Here is a 20849-nt window from a genome sequence, read left to right as displayed (position 1 = left end):
AGGGAAAGAAGGGCCCAAAATAGGGTTTGGAGGTTAACATATGTGGTTGGACTTAGCTTAAAGCCTTGCAAAACAATACTTAAGGCTGCTGCTTGCCACTCTCAGTTTATCAAGCCAAGAGACTAATACAAGACAGACAGACAGATTTTTTAGGGGTATCCAGAGGGAAACAAAGATAAATACACTATAAGCTTTGATTTAGTTACATGGCCAACAATGATGCATGGAGGTTAGCATGACTTTAGTGGTGTTCAAAGGGGGCCTGGGTTCTTTTCCTGAGATCTAGATACTTTTTGATTTAATATGCCACCCATTTTCTTGGAGATCACTACTCTCCATAAAGGGCTGAATAGGTCTAAAATAAGATGCAATTTCAAGGAAAGATGAAGGTCTAATTCATTCAAAGCACATCAAAATCTAAGAGAAAAAATAATTCCAAGGATAAAAGAGGAGATCGTAAAAATTAATCTTTGTTCTCAACATATCAAACTGCATAAAATGTTAAGAAATCACCCATCCCACTCTGCCAGACAAAAATTTTTTTTCATAAGTTTCCTAACCTAACCAAACCAAACCTAACTTAGACTATCCTATTCAATCCTAACAGTTGTGCGGTGCCCCTCTCAATCTTCTCTAACCTAACCTAACAGTGTGACACTGTTGGTTTGGTTAGGTTAGGAAACAAAGGTTTTCTGAATATTTATTCAAAATGTATTGAAAATTGAAGGTATTCTTTATTCTTTCACCAGTCTCAACAAGGTTTTTCTCACCCTTCTCATCATTTAGAGCTTCTCATTCTGAGTAATTTCAACCCTACCACTAATTATTTATAATGCTGACAGCAATTTTTAACAATTTATGTTTTTTTGGGGGAAACAAGCTCACTCACTTACTACTGACAACACTTGGAAGTGACACACCCGTGCATGTGGTGGACAGGCGGGCACTGATATTCCTCAGTTAAGTTTGTGCATGTGTATGCCACATCAGATGCACAAGTGCGAAATTAATCACGGTGATTGCTTCTTTTGTTTGAGAATGCAGCCACTGACCAATTAAAAAATAAAGAATTAATTTAGCCAATCATAGCATTTTATTTCACCCTGAGGAGGGAGAAGCAGCTAAATATGAAATATCTGAATTAGTTTGAGGAAGATATCTGTCTGTGTAAGTGTCACCTTATCTCCAATCCATCGCCAGATTTTACAAAGATGAATAAGGTAATGAATATGTATGTATTTCTTAGCCTTGCCAGTTAGGTTAAGTTTGATTAGTTTGGTTAGATTAGATTAGTTTCAATTAGCTTATGTTAGTTTGGTTAGCTTACAGTAGTTTGGTTAGGTTAGGTTAGTTTGATTAAGATAGGTTAATTTCATTAAGCTGGTTAGGTGCTGGTACACTGCAGCCAGCTGGTGGTCATGGGCAAGTGGCAGCCAGTTCTCTTGTGTGTGGGGGGGGGGGGGTGGAACAGTGAGACCGGGTCTTACTGCTGTGGTGTTTATTTGTGAGGATGAAACTATTTTCTCCTGGTAGATTTCAGTCTGTTTTGTGTTATCTGCTTTTTGTTTTTATTGCAAAACTTTAGTTTCTGAGGGATATAGGGGGAGGACAGAGGTGGGTAAAATATAAAAACTAGTGATTCCAGGGAAAAACAACATCGAGATAAATTCAAAACAGGCTGAAAACTACCATAAAAAATAGTTCCATCCGGAATTGAGAGACTGGTGAAAGAGTAAAAAATACCAAACTGTATTTTTGATTGTGGACTCCACTACATATATATATATATATATATATATATATATATATATATATATATATATATATATATATATATATATATATATATACATATATATACACATGAGGGACACTGGCCAAGGGCAACAAAAAATCCAATAAAAAAAAAACACACACTGAGAGAGAAAGGGATGAATGACTGAGAATACTGATTAACTCTTAGAGAGGTGGACAGAATAGGTGTATGAAAAAGGTCCTCTGCAGCAAGGCTGCAGGAGGAGGTGAGGTATGCAGTTAGCAAGATCAGAAGAACAGTTAGCATGAAAAAAGTGGAAGAGAGCAAGAAATGGAACATTGTGGCAATGAGAAAGGGGCTGAAGACAGTCAGAGGAGAGGGAGTTGATAAAATGAAAAGCTTTTGATTTCACCCTATCTAAAAGAGTGGTATGAGTGGAACACCCTTAGACATGTAAAGCATACTCCATATATGGTCAGATAAGGTCCTTGTACAGTTAGCCACTTGTGGGTGGGGGGAAGAGAAAAACTGGTGGAAACATCTCAAAATGCCTAACTTCATAGAAGCTGTTTAAGCTAGATGACATAATTTTATGAAGTTTCCAGTTTAGATTATAAGAAAAGGACAGACCAAGGATGTTCAGTGGGACAGCTGAGTGTCAATGAAGAAGAGGGGATAGTTGTCTGGAAGGTTGTGTCAAGTTGATAGATGGAGGAATTGAGTTTTTGAGGTATTAAACAATACCAAGTTTGCTCTGCCCCAATCAGAAATTTTAGAAAGATCAGAAGTCAGGCATTCTGTGGCTTCCCTGCGTGAACTGCTTACTTCCTGAAGGGTTGGACATCTACGAGAAATCGTGGAAAAGTACAGGGTGGTATCATCAGCATAGGAGTGGATAGAACAAGAAATTTGGTTTAGAAGATCATTGATGAATAATAGGAGAGTCGGTGACAGGACAGAACCCTGAGGAACACCAATGTTAATAGATTTAGAAGAACAGTGACCATCTAACACAGCAGCAATAGAAAGGAAATTTGAGATGAAGTTACAAAGAGAAGGACAGAAGCCGAGGGAGGATAGTTTGGAAATCAAAGCTTTGTGCCAAACTCTATCAAAAGCTTCTGATATGTCTAAGGCAACAGCAAAAGTTTCACCAAAATATCTAAAAGAGAATGACCAAGACTCAGTTAGGAAAGCCAGAAGATCACCAGTAGAGCGGCCTTGACAGAACCCATACTGGCAAGCAGATAGAAGATTGTGAAGTGATAGATGTATAAGAATCTTCCTGTTAAGGATAGATTCAAAAACTTTAGATAGGCAGGAAATTAAAGCAATAGAATGGTAGTTTGAGGGATTAGAATGGTCACCCTTTTTAGGAACGGGATGAATGTAGGCAAACTTCCAACAAGAAGGAAAGGTAGATGTTGACAGACAGAGCTGAAAGAGTTTGACTAGGCAAGGTGCAGGTACTGAGGCACAGTTTCAGAGAACAATAGGAGGGACCCCACTAGGTCCATAAGCCTTCCAAGAGTTTAGGCTAGTGAGGGCATGGAAAACATCATTACAAAGAATTTTTATAGGTAGCATTAAGTAGTCAGAGGGTGGAGGAGAGGGAGGAACAAGCCCTGAATCATCCAAGGTAGAGTTTTTAGCAAAGGTATGAGCAAAAAGTTCAGCTTTAGATAGATGTGACAGCAGTAGTGCCATCTGGTTGAAATAAAGGAGGGAAAGAAGAAGCAAAGTTATTGGAGAGGTTTTTTGGCTAGGTGCCAGAAGTCACAAGGGGAGTTAGATCTTGAAAGATTTTGACACTTTCTATTAATGGAGTTTTTGGCTAGTTGGAGAACAGACTTTGCATGGTTCCAGGCAGATATATAAACCGCATGAGATTTTGGTGATGGAAGGCTCAAGTACCTTTTGTGGGCCACTTCTTTATCACGTACAGCACAAGAACAGGTTTTGTTAAACCAAGGTTTGGAAGGTTTAGGTTGAGAAAAGGAGTGAGGAATGTATGCCTCCATGCCAGACACTATCATCTCTGTTATGCACTCGACCCACAGAGATGGGCCTCTGACACGCAAGCAGTGGTCATTCCAAGGAAAATCAGCAAAATACCTCCTTAGGTCCTCTCAACTAGCAGAGGCAAAATACCAGAGGCACCTCTGCTTAGGGGGATCCTGAGGAGGGGTTAGAGTGATAGGACAAGATACAGATATGAGATTGTGATCTGAGGAGCCCAATGGAGAAAAGATGGTAACAGCATAAGCAGAAGTATTAGAGATTAGGAAAAGGTCAAGAATGTTGGGCATATCTCCAAGACAGTCAGGAATATGAGTAGGGTGTTGCACCAGTGGTTATGAATGAGAGAGGAAAAAGGTCTTGTCAAAGCTACAAAAAGAATCTGATGCAGCTCTCCTTACCAGATGATACGGTAAATTTATATAAATGCACCCATCTAACATTTTCAGATGAAACTACATTTTTCTGGTAGATTTTGATGTGCTTTGAATGAATCTAGTAACTGTTTCTGCTGCAAATGAACCATTATTTTTATACTCCCCATACACATAAACCAATGATTTGCTATGAAAACAAGCTGAGATTCATCCAAAATACACCAAAAACTACCAGAAAAATTCAGTTTTATCCTTATACATGACACTGAAAAAAAAAAAAACAGAGCTCAACTAAACCTAACCAAATCTAACTAAACCTACCCTAACCAAACCTAACTAAACCTAACTTAACATAACTAAACCTGGTATTATTGCAGTTTCAACCAATACACTGTACATAACTATAGCCCCTCTCAGGGTCTACATCTCAATGTTTGGAGCAATTCTAGCCGCATTTTACCCTATCTGAAATTAATAATAACTTCAGATGAGAATTTTGAAGGTTTAAGTCAATTCTAGCTTCGATCCACCTCCAGTCATCTCTCATAGGATCCTGAGAGTGTTCAGATGTTTGTTATCAATAGTGCGCATGTTCGATGGTGACATGTCGTTGTCACATGTTAGGACCTATGATGATGTGAGGTTACCTGCTGCAAATCAGGTCACACAGAAATCTGTTGGCCAATCACATATAGGTACATATATTTAGAGGAGAAAGGAGAACCCGGGACTGTCTGTGCTGCATCAGTTAGGCTATGGCTACAGAAGAGATGTGTGCTGGCTGTGAATATATGAACTAGCAGTTTATCGACAGTTCCCTCAACTTTTTCTTAAGGTATTTTTCATTGGTATGTAGTGATGACTGATAGAATGTAGGAGCTTACAAAATGTTACATTATGTTAGTTTACCTTATGGGGGGAGGGGTTAGATTAGGTTTGGTTTGGTAATGCTTGGTTTGGTTAGGTTAGGTAATGTTAGGTTGTTAGGTTAGGTAATGTTAGGCTAAGTTAGGTTAGGTAATGTTAGGTTAAGTTAGTGACCTTAAGGGGGAGATCTAGAGGAGGGGGACACGCTCTCCCCAGTTAGGTTAGTTACATTAGGTTAGGATAGCCTAGAAATACGTTATTTATCATCCTTAGACTTTTTCCAGGAATGTCAAAAATACCTCACTTTGGCTTTCCCAACCCAAAAACTCCACATTCTCACCAGGCCCTATGCTTGTTGGCTATAGTGAGAGATAAAGAGGATGGGAGTATTGGTTGAAACTGCAAATTTACCCTAAACCTAACCTTACCTAACTAAACAATAAATTTGATAAAAATTATCTCAGGAACTAACAATTTGTGTCGGTAAATATATACACCGTTGTGTTATATGTGATCCTTAGTACTCCAGAGATTTTTTTTTTGTCGTGAGACGGGTACACTTACATAATAATACCGGCGATACTTGAGGAGAGAGGCATTGTGACAGAAGGTCATCAAATGCTGCATGACAAATTTCAAAGAAATACCAGTTTCCCTTCATTTGCGGCACTTCACTTTTGTTTGGCTTATGTTGGAAGGTCACATGGAAGCTGTACTTACTTGTGTTCCCTTCTTTTGCTAAAGGGAGTACATAGGGGCCGCTGGAGAAGGGCGGCACACGAGGTAAGTGACAGCCAGCCAGTCAGCCAGCCGTACCTTGATCTTGGTGCCGCGCTGCACGCCTCGGTGCAGTGTGGGAAGACGAATGAAAGGATGATTGAGGCTGTGAAAGAGTTCCTGAAGAAAATGTGGCGTGCTAGATGTAAGAACTAGTGGTGTGATAGATGCTGTATGACTCTGTATGCCGTTTTCTGTTGTTGTTCTTTTTTTCCTTACAGGAGTGCCGATGGAAAGGCCTGGCTGGGGAGGAATCCTGAGCCTCCTGTAAAATCAAGATCAAGAACATAGAGGCACCTTCCTGTTCCTTGTTCTTGTTATTACTGCTGCTATGCTCTGTGGTCTGCGGAACATGTCTTTGATGTTGAACAATGAGTGTAATATTCTAATTCGTATTCTTTAAAACCACCTATAACTGTTTTGATAGTTGTAAGTTAAAGATACATTCGAAATTATCACCACATACACGAAATAAACCTATTCTCTCTTTTACTCTTAAACACACACACACACACACAAACATATATATATATATATATATATATATATATATATATATATATATATATATATATATATATATATATATATATATATATATATATATATATATATATATATATATATATATATATATATATATATATATATATATATATATATATATATATATATATATATATATATATATATATATATATATATATATATATATATATATATATATATATATATATATATATATATATATATATATATATATATATATATATATATATATATATATATATATATATATATGTATATATAATCTTCCTAATTTGGATAATGCAACTTTTTATTTCAGCAATAACTTTTCATGTCATTGTCTTAAGGCTTTACCGTTAAAAATATTGAATCGTAACAAACCAAACAGCTGATCTGCCGTGGCGCAGGATGAGGAACTTGTTAGGAGTGAGGGTGTTGGTGGCCAGTAGGGCTTGCCTGCACCAGCAAGAATAGGGTAAAGCTGAAAGTGATGCTGCTGAGACAGTGAAGTGGAGTCACTTACAAAGGTGAATCCTTACACTAATATAGGACTGCAAAGTATTTAAAGTACAACTTTGGATTGGAGGTAATGGCCCATCCCTGGTCCCTGCTGCTCCTTTTTGTGGGTCTGTGTGCCGTCACTCACGCCTACAAGGAACCCAAAAGCTTCAACTATGAGCAGGGTAAGTATTTATTTACTTATTCATTTACTTTATTTATTTATTTTTTTAAATCATACTGAAGTAACTTTTCATGCGAGGGTTTGGTTAGGTTTAGATTAATTCTGTTAATTAATGTCACTGCTGTTACCTTCATTATGTGTATCGTGTAAAAAAAATTGTCCAGAAATAAACAACCACTGTCTGGAAATGATTAGGCTAAGGTTACTTCCGTATATCCGCAGGGTTGGACCTCCTCTCTATTCATTAAAAACACATTGCAACGTGATAGAGTACTTACTATAGAACATGTTTGTGATGTTTTCAATGTGGGGAAGGCTTTTGTAAGGCCGCAATAATTAAATTAATAGCGCACCGCCTCCAGAAACTAAGTCCACAATCATCCCTTCCGAGTGAAGCTACACAAATTAATAGCGCGCCGCCTCCAGAAACTAAGTCCACAATCATCCCTTCCGAGTGAAGCTACACAAGCTGGCAAGGGTGGCCTGTTGACAAGGAAGAGAATAAACACTTCCATGCATTTCTCCTTGAGGCAGCTTCCCTGTATAGCCCGTATGACGCTCTCCGTTCTCAGGAGACAGCTGCTGCTGCACAGTCTTCTTAATTTGGTAAGTTTGCTATTTATTACGTATTTTCTGATATCTCCACACCAACCGTAAACGTAAGTCACATTGATGAATTTCTTATTATATTATCATCATATCAGAAGTTTTTGGGGGGAGGAGGTATAAAAGAGCTATAAATGCATTTTTTCAATCTAGGGAAATTTCCCTAGGTACTGTACTGTTATTGCGTGGCTAAGTTACTATCGCATGGCTAGGTTACTAGCCAAGGATATAAGTTAGGTTAGGTTATAAGTTAGGTTAGGTTAGGTTAAGGTTAGGTTAGGTTAATAACCTTAGGGGAGTCCAGGGGGGTGCAGCCCCCCTGGCTAGGTTAGGTTAGGTTAGGTATATAATTATTCTGACGTATTGGTTGAAACTTAAACCTTATCCCCAAATTTTTTTTTATTCTAGGGAAATTTCCCTAAATTTTCTAAGTCCATTTATCGCTCTTTTATGTCTCCCCCCCAAAACCCCCAATTCCCCACAGGCCCTCAAGCTTGTTGGGGAGGGTCGGGGGGGTGGGATGGAGGAAAAGGGGGAGGTCCAACCCTGCAGTTTTACCATTACTTCTATAATTTTTTTTTTTTTCTCTCTCTCTCTCTCTCTCTCTCTCTCTCTCTCTCTCTCTCTCTCTCTCTCTCTCTCTCTCTCTCTCTCTCTCTCTCTCTCTCTCTCTCTTTTTATTTAAACAAAATTTACATCAGGCTTAAAACAACAGGTTTTTTTTTATGCTGCTATTTAAAAAGCCTATACTTAAATATAAAGAAGAGAATAGATACAAAAAAAATATAAAGAAGAGAATAGATACAAAAAAAGGCAAACGTATCCTACTATATACACTATATACACAGCATTAGTGTGGGAGTTTGTGTTTTATGCCACCTGTGTGCAGCCACTTTCACTTGCTGAAGTGTCATTGTCTGTGTATCACTCGTGGCTGCAGTAAACACGTTCCACAGTCTGGAGGTTCTGGCTGTGTAAGAGCACTGGTGCTGCCTCAAGTAAGATCGAGGCACCTGCACCAGTATGTCACTGGAGGTGGTGGTCCTGGTCTCCCTCTGGACAGCTCATGGTAGGAGCCTTAGTAAGCTGAGATGACCTCCAGAAACCGGGCCTTGTGCTGGACCACCAGCACCGGCACGTCCCACCGATGCTCCAGCGACGTGACTCCAGTCTGCTCCTCCTGCTGCTGCTGCTGCTGCTGCTGCTGTTGTCTGTCCATCCCCACCAAGCGCAGGGCACGTTGTTGCACAGCATCCAATCTCTGCAAGTGGGTAGGGGCACTCAACATCCAGGACAAGGCACTGTACTCCATACAAGGCCGTATCTGAGTCTTGTACAGTGTGAGGATGCCCCAGGAGTCGAGGTTTCCTAACATCCGACACAGTGCAGAGACTCACTGGGAGGCCTGGTGGGCAACAGCAGCAACATGGCAGTCAAAGCGTAGGCCGTCTACCTGGATCAGTGACTGACATCTTCTCTGTGAAAAAGTCAGCGAGTAGAGAAGCCTTGTCCTCAATGCTGGTGGCTGTTGTCCCATCCAACCTGATTAGTGGAGGAACAGCATCGTGGTGGCCTGACCCTTGCTGCTCCTTGACAAGCCTCCACCAGGTCTTGTGGCCAACCCCTGAGCCACAGAGCTTTCGCCTCATGTCCTCTTGCTGCTCCATCTCGCCCACCTGCAGGTAGCTGTCACCCGTTTACACGCCACACAATGTTGGGCCCAGTTGTAGCGTGTTGGATGACATTTGCACCTCACCCAGGCTGCATGTTTAGCCTCAGTGGCCGCTCGGCATCGGTAACCGAACCAAGCAGGGTCACCAGGCCCAACGAAGTACCTTCTGCAGGGGACGTGTTGCTGCTGGAGGGCAAGGAGCTTGGTGGTGAGGGCACGGGCCTTTTCCTCCACGTTGCTTGTCAGTAGGGCGTCCCAGTCCAAGCGAACAATGACATGTCTCAGGGATGCCCAGTCAGCCTGCTCCCACAGCCAGATGTGAGGGGCGGCGGCCTCCCTTGCTATGCCCAGCTTGACGCATGCCAGCACGGCGTGGTGGTCGGAGGTGCCCACCATCCCCAGTTGATGACAGAGGACACTGGAGTCAGGGAGACCTGTTAGCACAGGATCTAGCGATCCTCCCCTCTCATGTGTAGGGAAGGACATGTGGTTCGTCAGACCCTGCACCATCAGGAGGCTGTTGAAGGCATCCTGCTCTCTCTCTCTCTCTCTCTCTCTCTCTCTCTCTCTCTCTCTCTCTCTCTCTCTCTCTCTCTCTCTCTCTCTCTCTCTCTCTCTCTCTCTCTCTCTCTCTCTCTCTCTCTCTCTCTCTCTCTCTCTCTCTCTCTCTCTCTCTCTCTCTCTCTCTCTCTCTCTCTCTCTCTCTCTCTCTCTCTTATTATAGCCTAGATGTCAGACTCCCATTTCAGTGAGTCCTGACTTGTGCCACTCTACACTCTTCCCTTCTGGTGCTGGTGGCTTACAGTGACATGGGATCGTGTGCTTAGAGCTGAGTTGAGAATTTTTATTTTTCCATCTTTCCAAGTCAGTAAGGAGATTGATCACCTGACTGCTAGAATCTTTAAGCCTGGACAGTAGTGGGAAATGCACACAATATACAGGTAGTAGGAGTTGTACACAAATGATCACCAAATCATGCAAAATTGGTAAAATTACCAAGCATTTGAGATAATGTGAATTGGTATAAGAACATAAGAACATAAGAAATAAGGGAAGCTACAAGAAGCGACCAGGCTTACACGTGGCAGTCCCTGTATGAAATATACCTACCTATTTCCATCTATTATCCCCATCCATAAACTTGTCTAATCTTCTCTTAAAGCTCTCTAGTGTCCTAGCACTAACAACATGATTACTGAGTCCGTTCCACTCATCTACCACTCTATTTGAGAACCAATTTTTTTCCTGTCTCCTTCCTAAACCTAAATTTTTCAAGCTTGAACCCGTTATTTCTTGTTCTACCCTGGTTGCTGATCCTAAGAATTTTGCTTACATCCCCCTTGTTATAACCCTTATATCACTTAAAGACTTCTATCAGGTCCCCTTTTAACCTACGTCTCTCTAAAGAATGTAAATTTAACAGCTTCAACCTCGCCTCGTAAGGAAAAGTCCTCATCCCCTGTATCCTTTTAGTCATTCTCCTCTGTACTGATTCTAATAGACCTATATCTTTCCTGTAATGTGGTGACCAGAACTGCACAGCGTTGTGTAGATGAGGTCTGACCAGCGCCAAGTATAACTTTAATACTACTTCTGGCCTTCTACCTTTAACATTCCTAAAAATGAATTCTAGTACTCTATTTGCCCTGTTTCTGGCTTCTATTCATTGTTTCCCTAGATAGAGTTCAGAGCTAACTATAACTCCTAAATCTTTCTTGTACCCTGTACCTACCAGAGTTTGGTTGTTTAATGTGTACCTATTGTGTGGGTTTCCTCTACCTACGCTAAGTACTTTGCATTTATTGATATTAAATTGCATTTGCCATCTATCCATCCATTCATTCATTCTATCTAAATCTGCCTGCAAGGCGATGGCATCCGATTCTGACTTATCTTTGTGTCATCCGCAAATTTACTAACATCACTACTAATTCCACTATCCAAGTCATTGATATATATTAGAAATAACAATGTTCCTAATACTGATCCCTGTGGCACCCCACTAATTACATGACCCCACTTGGATTTCGAGCCGTTTATTACCATTCTCTGTCGCCTGTCACTAAACCATGACCCTATCCAGCCTAACACCTTCCCATCTATCCCATGTGCCCTAACCTTTCTCAGGAGCCTTTGATGGGGTACCTTGTCAAATTTTTTACTAAAGTCCAGATATAAGATATCATAACTATCACCATTATCTACTGCCTTGTACACCTTACTTTAAAAACTTAACAAGTTTGTCAGGCAAGACTTCCCCTTCGTGAAGCCATGCTGTGACTGATTTATTAAGTTATGTTTGTCTAAATGTTCCCTAATGTTCCTCGCTATTATTGACTCTAACATTTTACCTACAACTGAAGTTAAGCTGACAGGTCTATACTTAGACACTAAAGTTTTATCTCCTTTCTTAAAGATGGGTACTACATTAGCCTGCCTCCACATTACCTCACCCAACTCCAGTGATTTCCTAAAGACAGAAACTAACAGCTCACTAATAATCTCTTTGCATTCCTTAAGTACTCTGGGACATATTTCATCTGGTCCTGGTGTCTTGAACTTTTTTAGCCTATCTATCTCCTGTTCCACTATCTCCCTAGTTATGGAAATATCTGTCAGCTTCTCATTCTCATCTGCTCTAAACACCTGTTCACTATCTGGCATATCCTGCATGTTTTCCTGTTATAAAATACTCTTTCAAAAGTTTACTAATCTCCTCCCCAGAACTAACCAGCTCCCCATCTGCTGCCTTTAATGGACCTATAGTATCCTTATTCTTCGTCCTGTATACCTGATAAAATCCCTTTGGGTCCGTCTTCGCCTGGCTGGCTACCTTTAATTCATAATTGTCCTTAGCTTTCCTCGTTAACTTCCTGACTGTTCTAACTAATTAATTATATTGTGACCTTAAAACTTCTTCACCTGCCCTTAATCTCTTATGCATACTTCTCTTACACCCTATATAATGCTTTAACCTAGCAGTCATCCATTTAGGGTCATTTTTTTTTGTGATCTTGTTGTCCTATACAGGATATTTGCTGTCATGTATGAACTTTACGAAATATTTATAAAATTCATCTATATTTACCTCACCTAATCCCCTCATTTCAGCCCCTACCATCCTCTCCACTCCCTCATCTATTCGCCTTGACCTCACCTCTCTCATTTCAGCATGACCTGACATTCCAACATACTCACACCTATCTCCCCCTTCCTCTTTCCTCCTCCCCTTCTGGACACATCTTCCCTCCTCTTGTCCTGCACACTCACGCCTCACCTCACCTATCTCATCCTGCCTTATCTCTCTGAACTCCGTCCCTGACCTGACCTCACCCTGCATCCTTTGCCAGTCCACTCCTTGGAGGTACCTTTTTAATTCTTCAAAATCTGCTCTCCTAAAGTCAGGTATTTTACTGGTGTTTTTGTTTCTAACAGTTTCTTCCCATTCTAAATTTCACCTAATTTCCCTATGGTCACTGTTACCTAGCTGTCGTCCAACCTCTACCTGCATGACTGCTTCCTCTCTGTTAGTAAGAATTAAATCTAGAATATTGTTCCCCCTTGTGGGTTGTACGACTACCTGTTTTAAAAAATTATCCTGAATTACCTTAAGAAATTCCTCTGCTTCCTTGTTTCCCACAATCAGACTCCAGTCGATATTCCTAAAATTAAAATCTCCTACCACACATACCTGACTGTACCTGCCTGCTCTATTTGATTCCTGCCACAGTGAGGTGTTAATTTCCTCTGTACTGGTCGGTGGTCTGTAAACCACCCCTAGTACTACTGACTGCGATCCTTCCTTAATATCTACCCATATCGACTCTGCTTTGTTATCTGTTTTAATTCTACTGTTCATACAACACTGTAATGTGTCCCTAACGTACAATGCGATGACTCCTCCTCCTGTTTTCCCTATCTTTATAGAACATTGTATAACCATCTAACTTAACCTCTGGATTAAATACTTTTCCTGACATATCTAACCAAGTTTCAGTTAAAGCAATGATATCAAATTTCTCTACACTTGCTATTCCTCTAAGCAAGTCTATTTTATTCAGAATACTTCTACAGTTTGTGTAGTAAACACTTAAGCTATTTCTCACCTTCTCTGAGCTGGCTACCTTTCTAGATTTAATTAATTTGCCCCTCGCCTTCTCCTCACTACCCTTTCTTCCCTCCCGACTAACGAAAAAAGTGCTGGAGTGCAGTTACCTTCCGCTCGAGTGTTTCGGCCAAAACACAAACACCCTGGCGTGACAAATGTACTCCATCCCTGGTGTACAAGGTGTCCCTACCATAGAAAAGGTCCCAGTTGCCAATGAACGTCCATCCATTACTCTTACAATGATTCGCTAGCCTGCGATTCACTGTAATAGCCCTGGACAGCCACTCAGCACCAACTCCCCTCCTCAGCAAGACACCACATACCACGGGGATCCCTCCCTTGTCCCTAATCCTGTCCAAAGCCTGTCAAAACCTCCTGATAAGCTCCTCACTCCTGACCTTACTAAGGTTATTCCCTCCCGCACTGAGAAAAACAATGGGCTTGGTCCCATCTTTTTCCAAGCATGTGTCTAGCCTATCAGCTACCTTCCCTATCCCGGCCCCCAGCAAACACACCCTCGACCTACACTTCCTATCCCTAGCACAGAACACACTATCTAAGTGCCTAACTTGACTATCTCCAAACACAAGCACTCTACCTTGGGGCAGGGTAACTGCATCTGCCCCCTCCTTCTTGCCTCCTCCCGCCATGTCCACCTCCTTCTCCTTCCCTTCCTCCAGCACATTGAAGGGATTCTTCGTCTCCACACAAGGTGCCCAGAGGACCTTCACCCTCTTGGCTCCCCTGCACACCACCGACCACTGCTCCTCCGTTGCCTTACTAGGTAAGGTGACGGTGGTGCACAACCCTCCCACAGGTGCTAAGATCCTCTCACAAAACTCAGCCTGCACCTCCGAGATCCTTTGATGGAACTCAGCCTCCACCTCTGAGACCTTCGCAATGAAGGCCTCAAGAACAGGAGAACTAACATAACCAGACGACTCAGCAACACAAGGCACCATGTCTACACTAGCCAGCTATATTAACATCAGGTCACTGCTCACTAAACATGTCCATTCACTAGGAACCCTGACCTGAGACTGAGGAACCCTGACCTGGTATGGTAGGCAGCATGCATTTGTATGGCATGATGAACTTTGCTGTACACAAAATTTCAACTGGTGACAATACATGAAAAATCACATCTGCCTACATTTTCCTTCTGGCACTGATCCATGAATGATGGAAACTGTGAATCTTGAAACCATGAATGTTGAGGATTGGTTGTATGTATACTGTATTTGCTGGTGTATTAGATGCACCTCTGCATAAGATGTACCCCTATTTTACAAGGATGTTTCATGTAAAAAAAATTTATTATGTTTCATCATAAGGTTATGAAAAAAAAAAAGCAGTTTATTTACCTAGTTGTATTAAACAGGGCACGAGCCAAAGCTCCTTTCATCCTGTCTCCATAACCATATTTATCTAGTTTCTCTTTAAACATGTGTACATCGTTTGCCACAACCACCTCTTTCTTCATATCATTCCAGATATCAATAATTTGATATGGGAAGCTGTATTTCTTGAGGCCACTCGTGTGTGTGTGTGTGTGTGTGTGTGTGTGTGTGTTTTACCTTTACCTAGTTGTATTTACCTAGTTGTGCTTTATGGGAAAAGAGCTATGCTCGTGCTGTCCCATCTCCATATCTTTTAATATCCAACTTATCCTTGAATCTATGTATACTTTCTGCATTTACTATCTCCTCATCCAGACTGTTCCATACATCAATACTTCTGTATGGGAAACTATACTTTTTGACATCTCTTCTACAAGCACTCCTCTTCAGCCTCTTTCCATGTCCTCTAGTGTTCCGTGTATTCCAGACCATTAAGTCGCTCCGGTCCATCTCCTTTACTCCCTCATATGCTTTATATATCGCAGTCAAGTCTCCCCTTTCTCTCCTCTTTTCCAATGTTGGTAGATGTATCCTTTCCAGTCTCTCTTCATATGACAAGTCCTTGATACTTGGTACCATCTTCGTAGCTGCCCTCTAAACTCTCTCCAACTTCTTTATATCCTTTTTCTTGTATGGCGACCACACTACTGCTGCATATTCTACTCTAGGTCTTATCAGTGACATGATCATCTTCCTGACCATCTCTTCATCCATATATGCAAAGGCCTGCCTTATTCTTCTCAACAAGTGTGTGTGTGTGTGTGTGTGTGTGTGTGTGTGTGTGTGTGTGTGTGTGTGTGTGTGTGTGTGTGTGTGTGTGTTTACCTAGTTGTTTAATACAGGACTCATAGTGTCCTGTCATCTATATTTATCAAGAATTTCCTTAAATTTATGCATGTTTGGTGCTGTAACAGTCTCCTCATTTAGACTAATCCAGATATCCACAGTTCTATGTGGAAAACTGTACTTCTTGATGTCCCTCAAACACTGACTTCCTGATCTTTGAATGCTCTCTCATCTATCCAGCTTTATTTTCTTCCAGCAACACCAGATCCTGCTTGTCTATCTTCTCAATGCAGTTAACTATTTCATACATCATTATTAAATCTCCTATTTCTCTTCTAACTTGCAAAGTTTGCAGTCCAATTTCCCTCAGCCTCTCTTCATACGTTAGGTCTCTCAGCTCTGGTACCATCCTTGTAGCTACCCTCTGAATTCTTTCCAACTTCTTTATGTCTTTCTTCATATGTGGAGACCACACCACTGCTGCATATTCCAGTCTGGGATGTAGCATAGTGGCTATAATTTTTTTCACCATAGTCTTATCCATGTAATGAAATGCCACCCTATTATTTGTTAATATCCTGTACGTGGAGCCAAATATCTCATTTATATGCTGTTCTGGGGTTAGGGTATCATGAAATACCACTCCTAAGTCTTTTTCCTCCTTGCTCCTCATTATTACTTCCTCCCCCCATTTTATAGTCCCATACTGGTCTTCTTTTACTCTTTCCCAATTCCATCACATGGCATTTCTTAACATTGAATTCCAATTTCCACTTCTTGCTCCACCAATAAATCTTGTTAACATCTCTTTGCAACTCTGTACAATCAATATGGCTCTTTATTACTCTTAACAATTTTGCATAATCAGCAAATAGATTAATATAACTGGTCAAACCCTCCTGCATATCACTGATGTATATTTGGAACATAATGGGTGCTAACACTGACCCCTGTGGTCTCCGCTTGTTACATTACTCCAACTTGAACAGGTGTCCCTGGTCACAGTTCTCATTTCTCTATCCTTTAAGTAGTCCCTCATCCATTTTAGCATTATCCCTCTCAGTCCTCCTATACGTTCAAGCTTCCACAATAGTCTTTTATGTGGAACTTTATCAAAAGCTTTTTTGATGCCTATGTACACTGCATCTATCCAGCCATCTCTGTTTTGTACTTCATTTATTACTCTTGTATAGAAACTTAGTAAATTTGTCACACACGACCTTCCTTTTCTGAACTCAAATTGACTATTTGTTATAACTTTATTGTCTTCCAAATATTTCACCCACTTTTCCTTGATCACTATTTCACAGATCTTGCCCACAACACTAGTTAGCGACACCGGTCTATAATTTAGTGGCTCATTCCTCTTTCCTCCTTTGTGTATTGGCACTATATTTGCTCTCTTCCACTCTCTTGGTGCTCTTCCTTCTATCAGTGAGCTGTTAATCACATCCCAAATTGGCTCCACCACTTGTTCTCTACATTCCTTTAGTGTCCATCTTGACACTCCATCAGGCCCTATTGCTTTCCTGACATCTATCTTCTCTAACAATTTGCCAATTTCATATTTTTGCACCAAGACTTCCTGTAAACCCCCCTGTCTCACCTCCTCATTTGGTTCTGTAAAACCCGTTTCCACATTGAATACAGACCTGAAACTCTCATTCAGAATTTCACTCATCTCTTCTGGTGTTTGATATATCTTTTCTCCCTTTACTATCTTGTCAATGGTTTCTCTGCTTGTCATCTTTCCATTGATATATCTGTAAAAAAGCTTGGGCTCTTCTTCACATTTCTTTTACCATATCCTTTTCAAATTGTTTCTCCTCCTCTCTTCTTATTCTAACATACTCATTCCTTGCCTTCTTATATTGCTCTTTATTATTTTCATTTCTTTGTTTCTTCAATTTCTTTCAAGCTATATCCTTTCTCTTCTTAGCTTCTGCACATCTGGCATTATACCAAATATGTTTGCTCCTTACTTTATATACAGGTACATATTTCTGCACATCCTCATTATACTTTTTCAGGAATGTTTCGTATTTCTCTTGCACTGTCTTACCTTTCATAAATCCCTTCCAATCAATACTCCCAAAGAATTTTCTTAACTCTGTAAATTTTGTCTTTGTGTGATCAAGTCTCCCATTTTTATAATCCTCCTTACATGGTAGAACCTCCCAATCTTGCAGTAGTACCTCCAACACTACATGGTCATTTTTTCCCATTGGGCTGAAGTATTTAATGGTTGGATCAGGCTCTGTTTTTTTTGTGAATACCAGGTCTAGCATAGATGGTTCCTCTTCCCCTCTGTATCTTGTAAATTCTTCCACCCATTGGTCCATTGTATTCACCATAGCTAACTGTAGCATTTCTCTTCACTCCACGGTCCAGCATTTCCATTAATTTCCACCTCCTCCCAGTTTATATTTTTGCAGTTAAAGTCTCCCATTAGTAATATTTTATTGTCCTTCCTTATCATGTTGTCTAGGCACTTTAACACCTCCTTTTTGCATTTCCTTGTGATCCTCCAGCCTCCATGTCTTTGGTGGCACATACGTTAATATGATCCTCCTCCTTTCTTTCCCACTGGTCCTGATTATACCTATGACCACCATGCCATCTCCATATTGCACTTTTTCCACATATATATCATCTCGAACCATTATCAGTACTATTCCTCTCCCTTTTCCCTTTCTATCTCTCCTCCAAAAATTATATCCCTCTTCCTTAAAACTTAAGTGGACTTCCTCTTTTAACTTTGTCTCGGTTGGGCACAACACATCTGGTCTATTTTCCTTTAAGTAATCTCTCACTTCCAGTACACCTGAAAGTAACCCATCCATGTTTATATACATTACTCTTAATGTACTACTACTCCCACCACATGCAGTTCCTCTGTCTGCTGCTGTGGTTCTTTCATTTCTTGTTCCCTTTCCCAAATGCTCCTGAGAAAGGTGTGGGCACACGGGATAGATGGGAAGGTGTTAGACTGGATAGGGTCATGGCTTAGTGACAGGCAACAAAGAGTTGTAATAAACGGCTCAAAATCTGAGTGGGGTCATGTAATTAGTGGGGTGCCACTGGGATCAGTATCAGGGCCATTGTTATTTCTAATATATATCAATGACTTGGATAGTGGAATTAGTAGTGATGTTAGTAAATTTGCAGATGACACAAAGATAGGTAGATTAATTAGGTCAGAATCGGATGCCATCGCCTTGCAGGCAGATTTAGATAGAATGAATGAATGGACGGATAGATGGCAAATGCAATTTGATATTAATAAATGCAAAGTACTTAGCGTAGGTAAACCCACACAATAGGTACACATTAAACAACCAAACTCTGGTAGGTACAGGGTACGAGAAAGATTTAGGAGTTATAGTTAGCTCTGAAATCCATCTAGGGAAACAATGCGTAGAAGCCAGAAACAGGGCAAATAGGGTACTAGGATTAATTTTTAGGAGTGTTGAAAGTAGAAGGCTGGAAGTAATATTAAAGTTATACTTGGCGCTGGTCAGACTTCATCTAGACTACGCTGTGCAGTTCTGGTCCCCACATTACAGGAAAGATATAGGTCTATTAGAATCAGTACAGGGGAGAATGACTAAAAGGATACAGGAGATAAGGAGTATTCCTTACGAGGCGAGATTAAAGTTGTTAAATTTATACTCTTTAGAAAAGACGTAGGGTAAGAGGGGACCTGATAGAAGTCTTTAAGTGGTATAAGGGTTATAACAAGGGGGATATAGGCAAAATTCTTAGGATCAGCAACAAGAAATAATGGGTTCAAGCTTGAAAAATTCAGGTTTAGGAAGGAGATAGGAAAAAAATTGGTTCTCAAATAGAGTGGTAGATGAGTGGAACAGACTCAGTAATCATGTTGTTAGTGCTAGGGCATTAGAGAGCTTTAAGATAAGATTATACAGGTTTATGGATGAGGATAATAGATGGAAATAGGTAGGTATATTTTATACAGGGGCTGCCACGTTTAAGCCTGGTCGCTTCTTGCAGCTTCCCACATTTCTTATGTTCTTACGTTCTTATGTAATATACCATTTCCCTAGTCTCATATCTAGTACCCTCCAATAAAACTTCCTCTTGGTCTCTGTCTTCTCTTTTTTTTTTTTTTCTTGGCTTCATTTCTCAGAGCCCTCTTTTTTCCTTTCTTCCAAATTCATATCTGTTTTTACCCAAATATTCTTGTATTCTGAACTTTCAGCCAGCTTTCCAGTTCTCGCTAGGATCTCCTCTACTGCAACTTGAGATGTCATTCTCACTTTTAATAGTCTTTTACGTCCTTCACTATATTTTCCAATTCTATATGCTTCTTCCACTTCTCATTCCAGTCCCTGTTCCTCATCTTGGACCATTGTAATAATTTTCCTTACCAACTCCTCTTCTCTCTCCCAGACAGACTCTACTGGATTTTCCTTCTCTTGCAGTGCAAAAAAGACCATACATTTCTTCTTCCACTGTGTCTCTCACCAAAACTTCCTTTTCTTTAATTACCTAAATTACCATGTCCTTGGTCTTTTCCTGTATTTGTTTTTTAACCATCTCTGTGAAGCTAACTTTTTTATCCTCATGTTCTTTCTTACAGGCATTTCTCAGTTCCTCCAGTTTGGTTTCACCTACTGCCCATTCCACTTTTCCTGCACTATTCTCCACCTTTTGTTGCAGCCCTTGCAGAGTTTTGAAGGAACTCTGCAAGGTCTTGATTATCTAATTTTCTTTCTTTAGTTCCTCCATTGCTTCTTTCATCCCATTGTTTATCTTTAGAGCACTATCGCATTCACTATAGTTCTTTCTCAATTCTTTGTTTTCCATAATAATTTTGTCCTGCTTTTCCAGAATGCCAGAGATCAGTTCTCTCATGCACCTTATTTCTTTCTCTACACTGATTATCCTCCTCATATTTCCTTTCTCTTCTCAGAATCCTGAAAAATCCCTTTCTCCACTTGCCTCCACCAATTGTCTCAAGCCCACAGGGGTTTCAATAAAATGTGCCTTCTGTCTCACTTCCTCACTCAGTTTGTTTACAATCCTTCCATTTCTTTTAACCTCAAAATGCTTGTTTACATATTAAATTTGGAGACAGGACACTCTGTAACCCCCTCTCACCCCTGCATATACATTTTTGTTTTGTCCAGATCCAGTAGCATGTATCTTCAGGAGCTCTAGCACCCGTGTCCAAACAGTGTGTGTGTGTGTGTGTGTGTGTGTGTGTGTAAGAGGGCCACTGGCCAGGGGCAACAAAAATTTTCAGTA

At 40.5% G+C, this 20849-nt stretch overlaps 2 protein-coding genes across 3 annotated transcripts in view; one reads left to right on the top strand and one right to left on the bottom strand.

The window, feature by feature from the left end:
• The window catches only part of LOC135112807 (CCR4-NOT transcription complex subunit 10-A-like), a 103593-nt gene extending 97472 nt beyond the window's left edge, over positions 1 to 6121 (bottom strand). The window contains exon 1 of one of the 2 annotated variants that reach the window (XM_064027631.1): positions 5740 to 6121. The gene's annotated coding sequence lies outside the window, so the exon portion shown is untranslated. The remainder of the gene's footprint in view (positions 1 to 5739) is intronic. The other variant, XM_064027632.1, reaches the window with a different exon arrangement.
• Positions 6122 to 6683: 562 nt separating this feature from the next.
• The window catches only part of LOC135112805 (JNK1/MAPK8-associated membrane protein-like), a 24017-nt gene continuing 9851 nt past the window's right edge, over positions 6684 to 20849 (top strand). The window contains exon 1 of the mRNA XM_064027628.1: positions 6684 to 7007. Within this exon, the coding sequence (XP_063883698.1) occupies positions 6914 to 7007 (94 nt within the window). The 5' untranslated portion in view covers positions 6684 to 6913. The remainder of the gene's footprint in view (positions 7008 to 20849) is intronic.

The sequence above is a fragment of the Scylla paramamosain genome, chromosome 24, assembly GCF_035594125.1.
Source record: "Scylla paramamosain isolate STU-SP2022 chromosome 24, ASM3559412v1, whole genome shotgun sequence".
NCBI classification, from domain to species: domain Eukaryota; kingdom Metazoa; phylum Arthropoda; class Malacostraca; order Decapoda; family Portunidae; genus Scylla; species Scylla paramamosain.
Note: the sequence above shows the minus strand (reverse complement) of the source record. Positions and strands in the feature narration are given on the sequence as shown.